The sequence below is a fragment of the Pongo abelii genome, chromosome 19 (assembly GCF_028885655.2).
Source record: "Pongo abelii isolate AG06213 chromosome 19, NHGRI_mPonAbe1-v2.0_pri, whole genome shotgun sequence".
Lineage (NCBI taxonomy): Eukaryota > Metazoa > Chordata > Mammalia > Primates > Hominidae > Pongo > Pongo abelii.
This window is the reverse complement of record NC_072004.2, coordinates 70,517,758-70,533,421: the sequence shown is the minus strand read 5'-3', so window position 1 is coordinate 70,533,421 and position 15,664 is coordinate 70,517,758. Positions and strand designations below refer to the sequence as shown.

Sequence of the window (15,664 nt, the reverse complement as noted above, 5' to 3'; positions counted from 1 at the left end):
AGGCAGAGGTTGCAGTGAGCCAAGACCGTGCCACTGCACTCTAGCCTGGGCAACAGAGTGAGACTCTGTTTCAAAAAAAAAAAAGGAATCCTCACCACTTTTCTCAAAAATGCCAAAGAAACAACATGCTAACTTTTATACAGCAAATAGTTTTAGGGGAAAACACTAGCTCCAACTCCAATGCCACCTGTCCAAATCTCCATTTAGAGTGAACCAGGACAAGGAAACCAGACATGCCATTATAGTCCTCAGAGGACCTCTCAGGAATCAGAACCAGCTGAAAAAGATGGACTTGTTTATTCTCCACCTTCCTATACCACATGTCATTGATTATACACTATGTCTTGTACAAGGAAGCCCTAAGTATCCTTTAATACTAGGAATAACAATCTGGAATGTTAAAAACAGAATTAAAGAATAGGAATGCTACGGGTAGGAAAATCTAGAAATTTTAACCAAAAGGAGTTAAAAAAAAAAGTATGTGAGGACCATCAACCTATTTACTCAAAGGTTTTGAGATAGACTAATGGAAGGACTACCTACCTGATGAAATGTGGGAGGTGGAGGAGGACCAGGTGGGGGTGGCGGGGGAGGAGGAATTGGCATTCTTGCCCTGCTCCCAGTTGGCACTGTTCTCTCTCCGTCTTTATTTGTAGCTTTAGGTCATTCATATACCTGCAAATGAAACAGAAACTCATTAAGAACAGCTTTACCATTAGATACAAGTGCCAAGGAGAACGAGAGAACTGGGCATGGTAACCGAAAGAGACTGAACACCTTATCTTCTAGTTCCACTGTGATATAGTCCAGGGCTTGGTAAATCTGTTTAAATCAATTGTTTTAATTTGCAATTTCCTAATGACTTATGATGCTGAACATCTTTATCTTTTCATATGCTTACTTGTCATCTGTTTATCTTCTCTGGTAAGGTGTCTATTTAGGCCTTGTGTCCTTTTTTTTTTTTTTTTTTTTTTTTTAAAGAGACTGGGGGTCTCTCTCCATTGCCCAGGCTGGAGCACAGTGGTGCAATCATGGCTCACTGCAGCCTAGAACTCCTGAGCTCCAGCGATCCTCCCACCTCAGCCTCTCGAGTAGCCAGGACTACAGGCACGCATGCCATTACGCCCAGCTAATTTAAAAACAATTTTCGGGCCAGGCGCGGTGGCTCATGCCTGTAATCCCAGCATTTTGGGAGGCCGAGGCAGATGGATCACGAAGTCAGGAGATCGAGACCATCCTGGCTAACATGGTGAAACCCCGTCTCTACTAAAAATACAAAAAAGTAGCCCGGTGTGGTGGTGGGCACCTGTAGTCCCAGCTACTCGGGAGGCTGAGGCAGGAGAATGGCGTGAAACCGGGAGGTGGAGCTTGCAGTGAGCCAAGATGGCGCCACTGCACTCCAGCCTGGGCGACAGAGTGAGACTCCGTCTCAAAAAAAAAAAAAAAAAAAAAAAAATTTAGGCCGGGCACGGTGGCTCACACCTGTAATCCCAGCATTTTGGGAGGCCAAAGCGAGTGGATCACCTGAGATTGGGAGTTCAAGGCCAGCCTGACCAACATGGAGAAACCCTGTCTCTACTAAAAACACAAAATTAACTGGGCATGGTGGTGCATGCCTGTAATCCCAGCTACTCGGGGGGCTAAGACAGGAGAATCGCTTGAACCTGGGAGGTGGAGGTTGTTGGGGCGAGCCGAGGTCGCACCATTGCACTCCAGCCTGGGCAACAAGAGAGAAATTCTGTCTCAAAAAAAAAAAAAAAAAAAAATTTAAAGATGGGTGCTCACTATATTGCTCAGGCTTGTCTCCAACTCCTGGCCTCAAGCAATCATCTCACTTCAGCCTCACAGCTGGGATTACAGGTGTGAGCCACCATGCCTGGCTGGCCCATATTTTTAATTGGGTTGTTTTTGCTTTTTTATTGTTGAGTTTTAAGAGCTCTTTGTATATTCTGGGTAACAGTCCTTTAACAGATGTCTTCTGCAAGTATTTTTTCCCAGTCTGAGGCTTATCTTCTCATTTTCTTGATTTTTATAACCTCTTAAAAACGTAAAAATCAGGCCGAGCACGGTGGCTCACGCCTGTAATCCTAGCACTTTGGGAGGCCAAGGAGGGCAGGTGAATCACCTGAGGTCAGGAGTTCGAGACCAGCCTGACCAATATGGTGAAACCCCGTGTCTATTAAAAATGCAAAAATTAGCCAGGCGTGATGATGTGTGCCTGTAGTCCCAGCTACTCGGGAGGCTCAGACAGGAGAATTGCTTGAACCCGGGAGGTGGAGGTGCAGTGAGCCGAGAGAGTGCTACTGCCCTCTAGCCTGGGCAACAGAGCGAAACTCTGTCTCAAAAAAAAAAAAAAAAAAGGAAAAATCATTCTTAGTTTATGGGCCATACAAAAACAGGCTGTAGACCAGATCTGACTTATGGGCCACAGTTTACCAACATCTGGTATAGTCACATCCCTGGAATCGGACAGCCATTTATCAGGTCACCAAACACTTAAAACTCAAAAACTATATAGTTGTCCCTCTATTATAGTCTGCAAGTAATCCTCATTTTAAAGATCAGACTAAAACCAGAACTCAAGAACAATACCCTCACAAAGCCATTTTAAGGAAATCCCATTTTTGACCCCCTCCCCCCAAAAAATGGAAGCCAAAATAACATGGCCACCATGAGTACAACTTACAGATGACAAGAAAGGTTCAAGAGGGTAACCAATCTCACCAATCAATCCATGGAAGAACTGCTTCTAAGCAAGGTGATTAATAAGATTAGGAGGCCAGGCATGGTGGCTCATGCCTGTAATCCCAACACTTTGGGAGGCAGAGACAGGAAGATGGCTTGAGCCCAGGAGTTCAAGACCAGTCTGGGCAACATGGTGAAATCCCATCTCTACCAAAAATACAAAAATTAGCCTGGCATGGTTGTGCATGCCTGTAATCCCAGTTACTTGGAAGGCTCAGGCAGGAGAGTTGCTTGAACCCGGGAGGCAGAGGTTGCAGTGAGCCCAGAACGCACCACTGCACTCCAACCTGGATGACAGAGTGACACTCTGTCTCAAAAAAAAAAAAATCAAACCAGCATGGCAGCCCACTGGGAAGGCCTGGTTCTGAACTCCTTACATGGGTGACCAAAACCTCTCTGTCAATAACGGAGTAATTTAATACTTCTTTCAATGTTCTGGGAATGATGAAAGGAAAGGGAAATTTTTCCAAAAGTTCTATAAAACCAAAAACCACTGCAGGAGAGTAGAATTTGATCAGAAATGAGACAGTAAAAGTCTCCAAAATCCCAACTCCTGCCAGTGTGATGCCACTATAGGCTGGCTGCCCAATAGAGCTATTTCCTCTAACCACAAAAAAATGGACAGTACTCGGGCTAAGTGGTTCCTGTGAGGAATGGAGTCTGTACGCACTTCAAGAAATAAGCCGACAAATTCCCTCCAAGGGACATACCTTTTTATTTCTACTTTCAAAACTAAGGGCAGTCTTTCTTTGCCAGGCGTTTAACATACGAGGCTTTAAAAATTGATCGAAACAGTAAATCATAAGCAGAGCATCTATCACCAGGTGGGGGAAAGGAATTTAAAATAAAGAAAACACAAGAAGTAGAAAAACAAACAAACAAAACCTTTCTTTTCTTTGAATCCCCTGGGTTTACTGTGACCATTCCACTCTAAAGTGCCCACAGCATTAGCAAAGAAAGCTAGTAGGAAACAAAAGGGAAAACAGGCCGGGCGCGGTGGCTCACGCCTATAATCCCAGCACTTTGGGAGGCCGAGGCGGGCAGATCATGAGGTCAGGAGCTGGAGACCATCCTGGCTAACACGGTAAAACCCTGTCTCTACTAAAAATACAAAAACTTAGCTGGGTGTGGTGGCAGACGCATGTAGTCCCAGCTACTTGGGAGGCTGAGGCAGGAGAATGGCGTGAACCTGGCAGGCGGAGCTTGCAGTGAGCCAAGATCACGCCACTGCACTCCAGCCTGGGCGACAGAGCGAGACTCCGTCTCAAAAAAACAAAAAAAAAAAAAAAAAAAAAGTCCAGGCACAGTGGCTCATGCCTGTAATCCCAGCCAGCACTTTGGGAGGCTGAGGCAGGCGATCACCTGAGGTCAGGAGTTCGAGACCAGCCTGACCAACATGGAGAAACCCCATCTCTACTAAAAATACAAAATTAGCCGGGCATGGTGGCACATGCCTGTAATCCCAGCTACTAGGGAGGCTGAGGCAGGAGAATCGCTTGAACCTGGGAGGCAGAGGTTGTGGTGAGCCGAGATCATGCCATTGCACTCCAGCCTGGGCAACAAGAGCGAAACTCCATCTCAAAAAAAAAAACCAGGGAAAATAACAGTTGATTCAGAAACAAACATTTTCAACTAATTCCAGTCACCAGAGGTCCTGCCTTTTTGAGGAGGTTTCTAGTTTTTTGTTTGTTGTTTTTTTTTTTTTTTGTGAGACAGAGTTTCACTCTGTTGCCTAGGCTGGAGTATGGCACCATCTCGGCTCACTGCAACCTCTTCCTCCCAGGTTCAAGCAATTCTCCTGCCTCAGCCTCCCAGATAGCTGGGACTACAGGCACATGCCACCACACCCAGCTAATTTTTGTATTTTTAGAAGAGACGGGGTTTCACCAAGTTAGCCAGTCTGGTCTCAAACTCCTGACCTCAAGTGATCCTCTTGTCTCGGCCTCCCAAAGTGCTGGGATTACAGGCGTGAGCCACCGTGCCCGGCCTGGGTTTCTAGTTCTATCAGCCATTGGTCATTGCCATAATTGAAAGGATCTCCTAGAATGACCCAAAAAAGATTCAGACAAGTCCTTTACTCTTTCCATGACCATAGGTGATCCAATCTACGTGCTACAAGGTGAATAATGACCTAAAGGAACAGTCTTATGCCTGTCAGTGTGCTCCACTTACTTAAGCAAAGCAGGAATTCTCTAGCACGGCAATTTTTTTTTTAAGCAATATATTACACAGTTAAAGATGCCTTCCTAAAATAGACTCAATTCAAACTCTAATTGAAAAATAGATTCATCAGTGGCGCTTGCCTATAATTGCAGCTATTCAGGGAGCCAAGAAGGGAGGATCACTTGAGCCTTTGTTTTTGGATCCAGCCTGGGCAACACAGCAAGACCCCTTAAAAAATTAAGTACATAAAAAAAGTTAAATCAAAGAAACACCACCTTTATCAAGTGACTGACTTTAGTGCTGACTACCAACAGTGGCTCTCAAGCTTTCTTCTGGCTCCACAGGGATTGTATGCATGACACACTCCTATCAATGACATTTATTACATAATGATGTATTATCCTCCCCATTTTATGGTGAGGACACTGAAGTCCCAGGAGTGGGAGTGCCCACATGTACATGAGAAAAACTGACTCATCAAAGGGCAACTGCCCAAGATCACTCAGGAATAAAGTGCAGAGTTAGGCCTCATATCCAGGCCTCCTGACTTCTTCCTTTTCACTAATCACTATGGAGAAAACAAACAAAAAACTCCCCTGGAAATTAGTGTGGTTTAGCAATTTTCTATTTTTCCCCAAATGAAATTTAACTCATTCCAAATTTCTTAGTTATAGAATACAAACAGTTCTCTATATGTTTCCAAGAACAGCCCCATTTAGGTGAATTCAAATTAAAACAACTTTCCTTTCCCTGAAAAATTCCCAAAAGATGCTTTTTGTTTACATCAAATTAGGATTGATACTTACAATCGCTAATCCAATGCAGAGGGTCTGTTTTGAGAACTACTTTGAGTTAAAAAAAAAAAAATGAACCAGAACAATTCATAACATTTGACAACAGAAAGACAAATTTCACTAACCAACTGTGATTAATCAACGGACAAATTTGAGCCTTCTGGAAGCACTGTCTACTGCAATACTAAGAATCTAATAGGCTGGACGCAGTGGCTCACGCCTGTAATCCCAGCACTTTGGGAGGCCGAGGAGGGCGGATCACAAGGTCAGGAGACTGAGACCATCCTGGCTAACGCAGTGAAACCCCATCTCTACTAAAAAACACAAAAAATTAGCCAGGCGTGGTGGCGGGCGCCTGTGGTCCCAGCTACTCGGGAGGCTGAGGCAGGAGAATGGCATGAACCCAGGAGGCGGAGCTTGCAGTGAGCTGAGATTGCGGCACTGCACTCCAGGCCTAGGTGACAGAGCGAGACTCCGTCTCAGGAAAAAGAAAAGAATCTAATAGCGTTTTTTGTTTTTTTTTTTTGAGTCAGGGTCTCATTCTGTCTCCCAGGCTAACGTGCACTGGCACCATCATAGCTCACTGTAACCTCAAACTCCTGGGCTCCAGTGATCCTTCTGCCTCAGCCTCCCGAGAAGATAGGACTACAAGTGAGCACCACCATATGCAGCTAAGAATCTAATGGTCTTGAGGTTAAACCTGAGATTAAATTTAGAAAAGAACAAAGAAGGTTCTCTACAGAATTTTAAGTATTTCCTTTCTGATCTATTAAATTAGAACTACAAACCTCACCATCTGTGCTCTTCAGAGACCTTGACTTTCAGAAACATCTTGAGGCTGCCTCAAGTTCGGAAACACAGTAATTCTCATTCCTTTCTTAAGCCCTTCCATCTTAAAAACCAAGATAAAGGCCAGGTGCGGTGACTCACGCCTGGAATCCCAGCACTTTGGGAGGCTGAGGCGGGCGGATCACGAGGTCAGGAGATCAAGACCATCCTGGCCAACACGGTGAAACCCTGTCTCTACTAAAAAAAAAAAAAAAAAAAAAAACTAGCCGGGCGTGGCAGCGGGTACTTGTAGTCCCAGCTACTCAGGAGGCTGAGGCAGGAGAATGGCGTGAACCCAGGAGGCAGAGCTTGCAGTGAGCCGAGATTGCGCCACTGCACTCCAGCCTGGGTTGACAGAGCGAGACTCTGTCTCAAAAAAAAAAACAAAGCCATGATAAAATAAGCTTTGCACATCCTCAGGAGTCAATACCTTAAAAATAAACACCAGAGAGTATTATTTAAAATCTTCCTGATGTCCGGCCCAGCAGGGTGGCTTAGGCCTGTAATCCCAGCACTCTGGGGGGCTGAGGCGGGCAGATCACAAGGTCAGGAGATCGAGACCAGCCTGGGCAACATGGTGAAACGCTGTCTCTAGTAAAAATACAAAAAATTAGCCGGGCGTGGTAGCAGGTGCCTGTAGTCCCAGCTACTCCGGAGGCTGAGGCAGGAGAATCGCTTGAACCCGGGAGGCGGAGGCTGCAGTTAGCCAAGGTCACGTCACCGTACTCCAGCCCAGGCGACAGTGCGAGACTCCATCTCAAAAAAAAAAAAAAAAAAATCTTCCTGATGTCAAATTCATCACGGAATTCAGAAATAAGTCTTGATAAAACTCAAGTAATGCACTTTTAAAAACTGCTTCCTGGCAGGGTGCGGTGGCTCACACCTGTAATCCCAGCACTTTGGGAGGCCGAGGCAGGCGGATCACCCGAGGTCAGGAGTTCAAGACCAGCCTGACCAACATAGAGAAACCCTGTCTCTACTAAACATACAAAATTAGCCGGGCATGGTGATGCATGCCTGTAATCCCAGCTACTCGGGAGGCTGAGGCAGGAGAACCGCTTGAACCCAGGAGGCAGACAGAGGTTGTAGTGAGCCAAGATTGCGCCATTGCACTCTAGCCTGGGCAGCAAGAGCGAAGATCCATCTCAAAAAAACACAAAAAACAAAAAAAACTGCTTCCTTCTATCCATCTTTAAAAAGACAAATCCTATTTTTCTACTCAATTTCCTAATGTTTCACTCCAAGTATTCCTACATTTTAAAAACAGGAGACTTCCTTAATACAAAGACACCAACTACTACCTTTTACATGTGATAAATGAAGAATCCAGTTTAGTTGTTGCTTTTCTCGTACACTTAAAATTATCTAAGAGGTATCCTAGTTACCACTACAATCTGGGGCCTTTATTCAAATGGCATTCTGCTGCTCTAAAACTTAGGTTTCAATTGCAAGTTATTTTAAAAAGACACGAAAATCAAGAAAAATTCTAAATCTTAATGCTATCTTCTATTTTCATTCCTCAGGTAACAGTACTTTCCTTTGATCTCAGTTTTGACTACAAAGTAAATTACAGTTTTTGTATCAAAGCACTGAACAAAATCCCACAAGGGAAAAAACTGACCTTAAAAAAGCAGGCCACCTCCCTCATTCAGCAAAATCTTAAGGTCCCAGTCCTTCCTTACAAGAATCAGTCATATGAATAGGAATCTGAGACATCAAAAAGAAAATCATCTTTATTTCTTAAATATATGTTTAATTATTTAATATACTAATAAACCATTTCTCAATACAAAGAAACAGAGATAGGTAAAACAAATTTCAGGATCCTCTCTGAAAAAACCACAATAGCTTTGTCTACTCTATCTCCCAGATAATCCAAGGAGAAGACAGTTGTGTCTTCAAAAGAAAAAGATTCCAGACACTCCTCCCTAATGGAATTCTTCTGATCCCATAGTTCAAATCAAATGAAATCTCTCTAACGGTATCAGAGATGAAACATAAATGTTTGGTAGAAAGACAGTCAGGCAGGGCATTATGGCTCAAGCCTGCAATCCCAGCACTTTGAGAGACTGAGGCAGGAGGATCACCTGTGCTTAGAGACCAGCCTGGGTAACAAAGTGAGACCTTGTCTCTATTTAATAAGAAATATTGTTTAGGCCAGGCACAGTGGCTTACGCCTATAATCCCAGCACTTTGGGAGGCCGAGGCGGACGGATCTCTTGAAGTCAGGAGTTCGAGACCAGCCTGGTCAACATGGCAGAACCCCCATCTCTACTAAAATTATAAAAAAAATTAGCCAGGCACGGTGGCAGGTGCTTATAATCCCAGCTATTCGGGAAGCTGAAGTGCGAGAATCACTCGAACCCGGGAGGCGGAAGTTGCAGTGAGCCAAGATTGTGCAACAGCACTCCAGCCTGGGCAACAGAGAGTCTCAAAAAAAAAAAAAAGAAATAATTTTTAAATTTTTATTTAAAAAAAAAAAACTGATGTATCAGCTTTTCACAACCTTTCAATACAACAACCAACCCCAAGAATATTCACATCAAACGAGAAGTTCAAAATGACCAAGTCCACTTTGTATATTTTTCAACCAGGTTTTAGACAAAAACAGAATTAACAGCAAGAAACCAAAGACAATTGCAACAAATGAAAATAAGCAAAAATTGAATGGGTAGGTTTTGTTAAAATTGGATTCTAAATTCGACAGCAATTTCACCCATTCTGATAAGTATTTAACAATCACTAACTCAACCCTGTGCTGGCCCATTAGTATCAATTTAAACATGATCCTGAGGCCGGGCGCACTGGCTCACGCTTGTAATCCCAGCACTTTGGGAGGCCAAGGGGGGTGGATTGCTTGAGGTCAGGAGTTTGAGACCAGCCTGGTCAAGTTGGTGAAACCCCATCTCTATTAAAAATACAAAAATTAGCCAGGCATGGTGGCAAACACCTGTAACTCCAGCTACTCGGGAGGCTGAGGCACGAGAATCACTTGAACCCAGGAGGTGGAGGTTGCAGTGAGCTGAGATTGCACCACTGCACTCCAGCCTGGGTGAAGGAGTGAGACTCTGTCTCAAAAAAAGTAAAAAAAGGCCAGGCGCGTTGGCTCACGCCTGTAATCCCAGCGCTTTGGGAGGCTGAGGCAGGTGGATCACTTGAGGTCAAGAGTTCGAGACTAGCCTGGCCAACATGATGAAACCCCATCTCTACTAAAAATACAAAAATTAGCCAGGCTTGGTGGCACGCACCTGTAATCCTAGCTACCTTGGGAGGCTGAAGCAGGAGAATCACTTGAACCCGGGAGCTAGAGGTTGCAGTGAGCTAAGATTGTGCCACTGCACTCTAGCTTGGGCGACAGAGCAAGATCCTGTCTCAAAAAAAAATAAATAAATAAAATAAAAACCCTGAAATAAGAATTAAATTTTGGAGGAATATTTCATACATCTATGTCCATTTTAACAAGTGAGTTGTTTTTGTTTTTTTGTTTGTTTGTTTGTTTTGAGACGGAGTATTGCACTGTCACCCAGGCTGGAGTGCAATGGCACCATCTCAGCTCACTGCAACCTCTACCTCCCAGGTTCACGCGATTCTCCTGCCTCTGCCTCCCAAGTAGCCGGGATTACAGGCGCATACCACCACACCCGGCTAATTTCTTGTATTTTTAGTAGAGACGGGGTTTCACTATGTTGGCCAGACTGGACTCGAACTACTGAGGTCGTGATCCGCCAACCTCGGCCTCCCAAAGTCTGGGATTACAGGCATGAGTCGCCACGCCCAGCCAACAAATGAGTTCTTAAGTACAGACAGTACCATATCTTTCTAGGGTTCTCTCTCATTATTCTACAGCATACTGTAGCTGCTCAGGAGTCACTTGCTGAATTGAACAAAAGTAAATATAAGAGTAGCACAGGCCTAGGCAGGCGCAGTGCTGTAATCCCAGCACTTTGGGAGGCTGAGGCGGGCGATCATTTGATGTCAGGAGTTCAAGACCAACCTGGCCAACATAGCGAAACTCTTGTCTCTACTAAAAATACAAAAATTGGTTGGGTGTGGTGTCAGGTGCCTGTTATCCCGGCTACTTGGGAGGCTTGAGGCAGGAGAATCGTTGAACCCAGGAGGTGGAGGTTGCAGTGAGCCGAGACTGTGCCATTGCACTCCAGCCTAGGCAACAAGAATGAAAATCAGTCTCAAAAAAAAAAAAAAAAAAATGAGCAGCACAGGCAGGGCACAGTGGCTCACGCCTGTAATCCCAGCACTTTGGGAGGCCGAGGCAGACAGATCACTTAAGGTCTGGAGTTCGAGACCAGCCTGGCCTACGTGGTGAAACCCCATCTCTACTAAAATACAAAAATTAGCTGGGTGTGGTGGTGCGCGCCTGTAATCCCAGCTACTCTGGAGGCTGAGGCAGGATAATCGCTTGAACCCGGGAGGAAGGTGTTGCAGTGAGCCGAGATCACGCCACTGCACTTCAGCCTGGGCGACAGTGAGACTCAGGGGAAAAAAAAAAAAAAGAGTAGCATTGTCTGAAAGAGCAAGCAAGTCTGGGTGGAGGAAAATGCAGCAAGGAATGGATCAGCATGCCAGAAACAGAAAACAGACAGAAGAATGGAGATATCTATGAAAAGAGGAAAGGAAGAAACACAAGGCTATACGCGTTGTTCAATGCTCCAAAAATTTTTAATATGCTGAATGCACTCATGCATCCATCATCCAATTAAGTATCCACCACTTAACCACTTAATAAATACTGAAGCACCCACTGAGTGCCAAAGTATTTTTCTAGAACAATGGCTCTCATCCAGGAGGGATTTTGTTCCCCAGAGTCATTGACAATGTCATTGACATATTTGTTACAACTAGGGTAGGGAGTGCTGCTGGCGTCTAGTGGATAGAAAACAAGGATGCTGCTCAACATCCTCCAACGCATAAGAGAGCCGCCCACAACAAAGAATTATCTGGTCAGGACAGGTGCAGTGGCTCACACCTGTAATCCCAACACTTTGGGAGGCCGAGGCGGGTAGATCACTTGAGGTCAGGAGTTCGAGACCAACCTGGCCAACACGGTGAAACCCTGTCTCTACTAAAAATACAAAAATCAGCCGAGCATGATGGCGGGCGCCTGTAATCCCAGCTACTCAGGAGGCTGAGGCAGGAGAATCACTTGAACCCGGGAGGTGGAGGTTGCAGTAAGCTGAGATCGTGCCACTGCACTCCAGCCTGGGTGACAGAATGGGACTCCATTTCAAAAAAAAAAGAATTATCTGGTCTACAATGTCAACAGTGCTGAGGGTGCTAAGCCCTGTTCTAGAAGATGAGCAAGATAAGCGTCTGCTGTCTTGGAGCTTACATTCTAGTGTAAGAGGGAAGAAATAAAATCTCAGTATAACAGTTACCGATAAAAGGAGTAAAAAAAACAGAGAATCATAAAGGTAGAGTATAGGAATAGACTGGAATGTTCTTTTGTTTTATTTATTTATTTTTTAGAGACAGATTGTCCAGACTATGTTGCCTAAGCTGGTCTTGAATGTCTGGGCTTAACCAATCCTCCAGCCTTAGCCTCCCCAGTAGCTGGGACTACAGTTGCCCAGGTTAGAGTCTTCCTTTGGATAGGGTTGCAAGCTTCAGGATCTAGGAGAATTTAACCACCACAACAACAAAATAGTAATAATAATGATAAAATAATACAGTCACAGGGAAAGGGCCACTGGGGGAGAGTATCTGGCTCTCCCAAGAAGTCTCTCCATGAGCAGAACATGCCATGTAAACATATGGGAAAAGAGCATTCTGAAAAGAAATAACAGCAAGTGAAAAAACCCTGACATGGGAATGTAGCTGATGTGTTAGAGAACTAGTAAAAAGACCAGGATAGCTAGAACAGAGTGAGAAGAGATGAAATCTGAGGCTTTATATATAGGCCATCCTCCAAATCCAAAAGTAGTCCCCTTCTCTGTCCAATATGCCAACACTGTAAAACCAAAGAAACCTAAACGAACCAATAGCTTCACACTCAAACCAGAAGTTCGATCGGTTATCTCATCAATCCCACAGACTATACTTGATCTCCTGGCTTAACCTCATCCAGAGACTAAGTACTAACTGAAGGCCTTCCGGGGTTAAAAGTCACCTGTTGGTAATCTGCCCACCTGTTCAGCTGTCCTTCAGCTTTGCTCCTGAAAAGCAATCCAGCATGGGAGGTAGGAGCTCATGACTACAATGGCATAATGGCATCCAGTCCCTAGGCCAAAAAACCCCAAAATGAGAAAAGAGCCAGGAGCTGCCTAAGAGTATTCACATGCCACTCCAGGAACCAACAACGGCAGGAGCCAAACAGGTTCCTATAATTACACAGGGAATAATGTCAAGACGAATGAAGAACTTGCCTCCATGTGTTCTAGGACAGACTATAGCAGAGGGTTTCCACTAAAGCGTTTCTGGTTTCTCTAAAGTACAAGGAAACAGACTAGAATAACATTCATGTTACACATATTTTACCACTACCACTCCAAAAAAAGGCTTTTTCTATAGCTCACAGCCCTCTCCTCTCAATGGAGAAAGTGCCACCACTTCTTGAAATTCAATTCAGTCAAACCTCTGGTGAAACAGATTTCTATCACATGTAGAGATGGAATTAATTAAAATTCCAAGGTTACTTAAGGGAAAAAATTTTTTCAACTACAGAAATTTTCATCACAGAAATTCAACTATGCAGCAAATCTGACTGATCCAACAAGTAATAAAAAAAAATCACATAACCATCATGAATATTAAAACTGAAAAATCGGGCCGGGCGTGGTGGCTCACTCCTGTAATCCCAGCACTTTGGGAGGTGGAGGTGGGTGGATCACCTGAGGTCAGGAGTTTTAGACCAGCCTGGCCAATACAGAGAAACCCCATCTCTACTAAAAAAAAAATACAAAATTAGCCGGGTGTGGTGGCGTATGCCTGTAATCCCAGCTACTCAGGAGGCTGAGGCAGGAGAATTGCTTGAACCCGGTAGGCGGAGGTTGCAGTGAGCCGAGATGGCGCCATTGCACTCCAGTCTGGGCAACAGAGCAAGACTCCGTCTAAAAAAAAAAAAAAACCTGAAAAATCCTACGACTTCTACAACAAATGAAACCTGGATGTTTTACTCCTCCCTGAAAGAGAAAATGAAGGAGGAAGAAGAAAGATACAACTACTGAATGATGAAATTCTTTTAAACATTTTTTTTTAACAAAAACATAATGCATCCCCAAAATGCAGCTTTCCCCACTAATGTGACTCTTTCCTCTTCCCCCAGATTTTTTTTAAAGCCAGTCAAATTTAGCAGTGGGGGTTTGTATACCAACTGCAGTGACACTAACGTTAATAAGCTCTGATAACCCACTACCATCAGACCAGCCCCAGATTATTTTTTTAAAGCCCTAAAAATGTAAATTCGGAAGTCTACCTTCATACACTACCTTATGTGGTAAATATTAGATACTATGGGTTATTCCCAGATACAAGGCAGCCCAGGAGCTGAGTCCTCTCATCTAAAATGATGACAAATTAATGAGAAGTCTACTCCTGTGTTCAATTAAATAACCAGAGCTGCAAAGAAAGCTTCATTTAAAAAGATAGACTAGCAATAACTAATGCAAAAGTAATGTAAATTAAATATCTGAAATCATCCAAAACAGATATCAGGGAATGACCTCACGCCCAACCCCTCAAGGCAAAGAAAAAACCTCATTATCCTGAAAGCACTGAAGTACAGCACTGGGAGATAGGGAGACGTGTACAGAAAATAGTCAATCGCAGTAAATCAGTAATAGTTCAAAGTCATGCCTTATAACACAGCCAGTGACCAATAATCAATGAGACAATAACACTTTTGATGTAGGTTTGTTTTTGTGACTTTGTTCAAAACTGTTTCTTGGCCAGGCACAGTGGCTCACACCTGTAATCCCAACACTTTGGAAGGCCAAGGCAGGTGGATTACCTAAGGTCAGGAGTTCGAGACCAGCCTGGCCAACATGGCGAAACCCCGTCTGTACTAAAAATACAAAAAAATTAGCCAGGCATGGCGGTGGGTGCCTGTAATCCCAGCTACTCAGGAGGCTGAGCCAAGAGAATCACTTGAACTCGGCAGGCGGAGGTTGCAGCGAGCTGAGATTGTGCCACTGGGTAACAGAGTGAAACTCTGTCTCAAAACACAAACAAACAACAACAATAAAAAAACTGTTTCTTGCTTTTTCTTTCTTTCTTCCTTGAGAAAGGGTCTCACCCCACAGCCCAGGTTGCAGTGCAAGCGGCACAATCACAGCTCACTGCAGCCTTAACCTCCCAGGCTCAAGCAATCTTCCCACCTCAGCCTCCTGAGTAGCTGGGAATACCACATCCAGGTAATCGTTTTATTTTGTTTGCAAAGACAGGCTCTCACTATGTTGCTCAGGCCAGTCTCAAACTCCTGACCTCAAACAATCCTCCTGCCATAGCCTTTCAAAAAACTGTTTCAATGGAAGTTGTAAAATTGTATTACAGCTATTTCTATAGAGCTGCTCATCTTAGAATGCAAATCAACTCTATGTCAGAGCCAACACGACCTCCTCAGCTGTATTTTAGTTAATAACAGCCATAAGATTTCCAAGAACTGAGAACTAGGGTACCACAGTTAGCCTCTGCAACACTGCTAAGACAAGTACTATTTGGCTCTTAACCTCTAAGCAATTCACAACAACCAAGGAGCAGCTGCAAACACATTTCCAGATACTTTACAGACCGGCAGCAAAAGATACAACCCTTTTTCCTTTCTAGGCCTAGGAATCTATAATACAAAAGGGAGAATTGTGTCCTTTTGATTGTAAAGTTAAAAACAAACTTCAAATCACAGTGCTTCAACATCTCCAAAAATGACGCTGCATAAACCCAAGGCAGATGATTAGGACATCTGTTTTCAAAGCCTGAGTCAATTTTCCATTTCACCAAAAACACTGATTCCTTGGACTTAGTAAATCGGTGCAGAGCAGCTCAATGTTCATAACTAGTATTTCCTCTCCTGTAAATCCCAGGAACCAGTGGGTTTAGAGACGCTGACTAAAAAAAATGAAGTCACACAAGCCCAAAGTTATTACCATCAGCCAACATTTAATACTAAAGAGGGGAGTTAATCA

General features: G+C 44.0%; 1 protein-coding gene across 6 annotated transcripts in view; it reads right to left on the bottom strand.

Moving 5' to 3' along the window:
* The window catches only part of WIPF2 (WAS/WASL interacting protein family member 2), a 63,382-nt gene that overhangs the window by 26,507 nt on the left and 21,211 nt on the right, over nucleotides 1-15,664 (bottom strand). For 3 of the 6 annotated variants that reach the window (XM_024234969.3, XM_024234971.3, XM_024234970.3), the window contains exons 2-3: nucleotides 8,152-8,237; nucleotides 544-675 (exon numbers count right to left, since the gene is read on the bottom strand). In XM_024234969.3, coding sequence (XP_024090737.1) covers nucleotides 544-606 — 63 coding nt within the window. In that variant the 5' untranslated portion in view covers nucleotides 607-675; nucleotides 8,152-8,237. Of the gene's footprint in view, nucleotides 1-543; nucleotides 676-5,048; nucleotides 5,137-8,151; nucleotides 8,238-15,664 lie in introns of all 6 variants that reach the window. The other 3 variants (XM_003778858.5, XM_024234968.3, XM_054546637.2) reach the window with 2 other exon arrangements.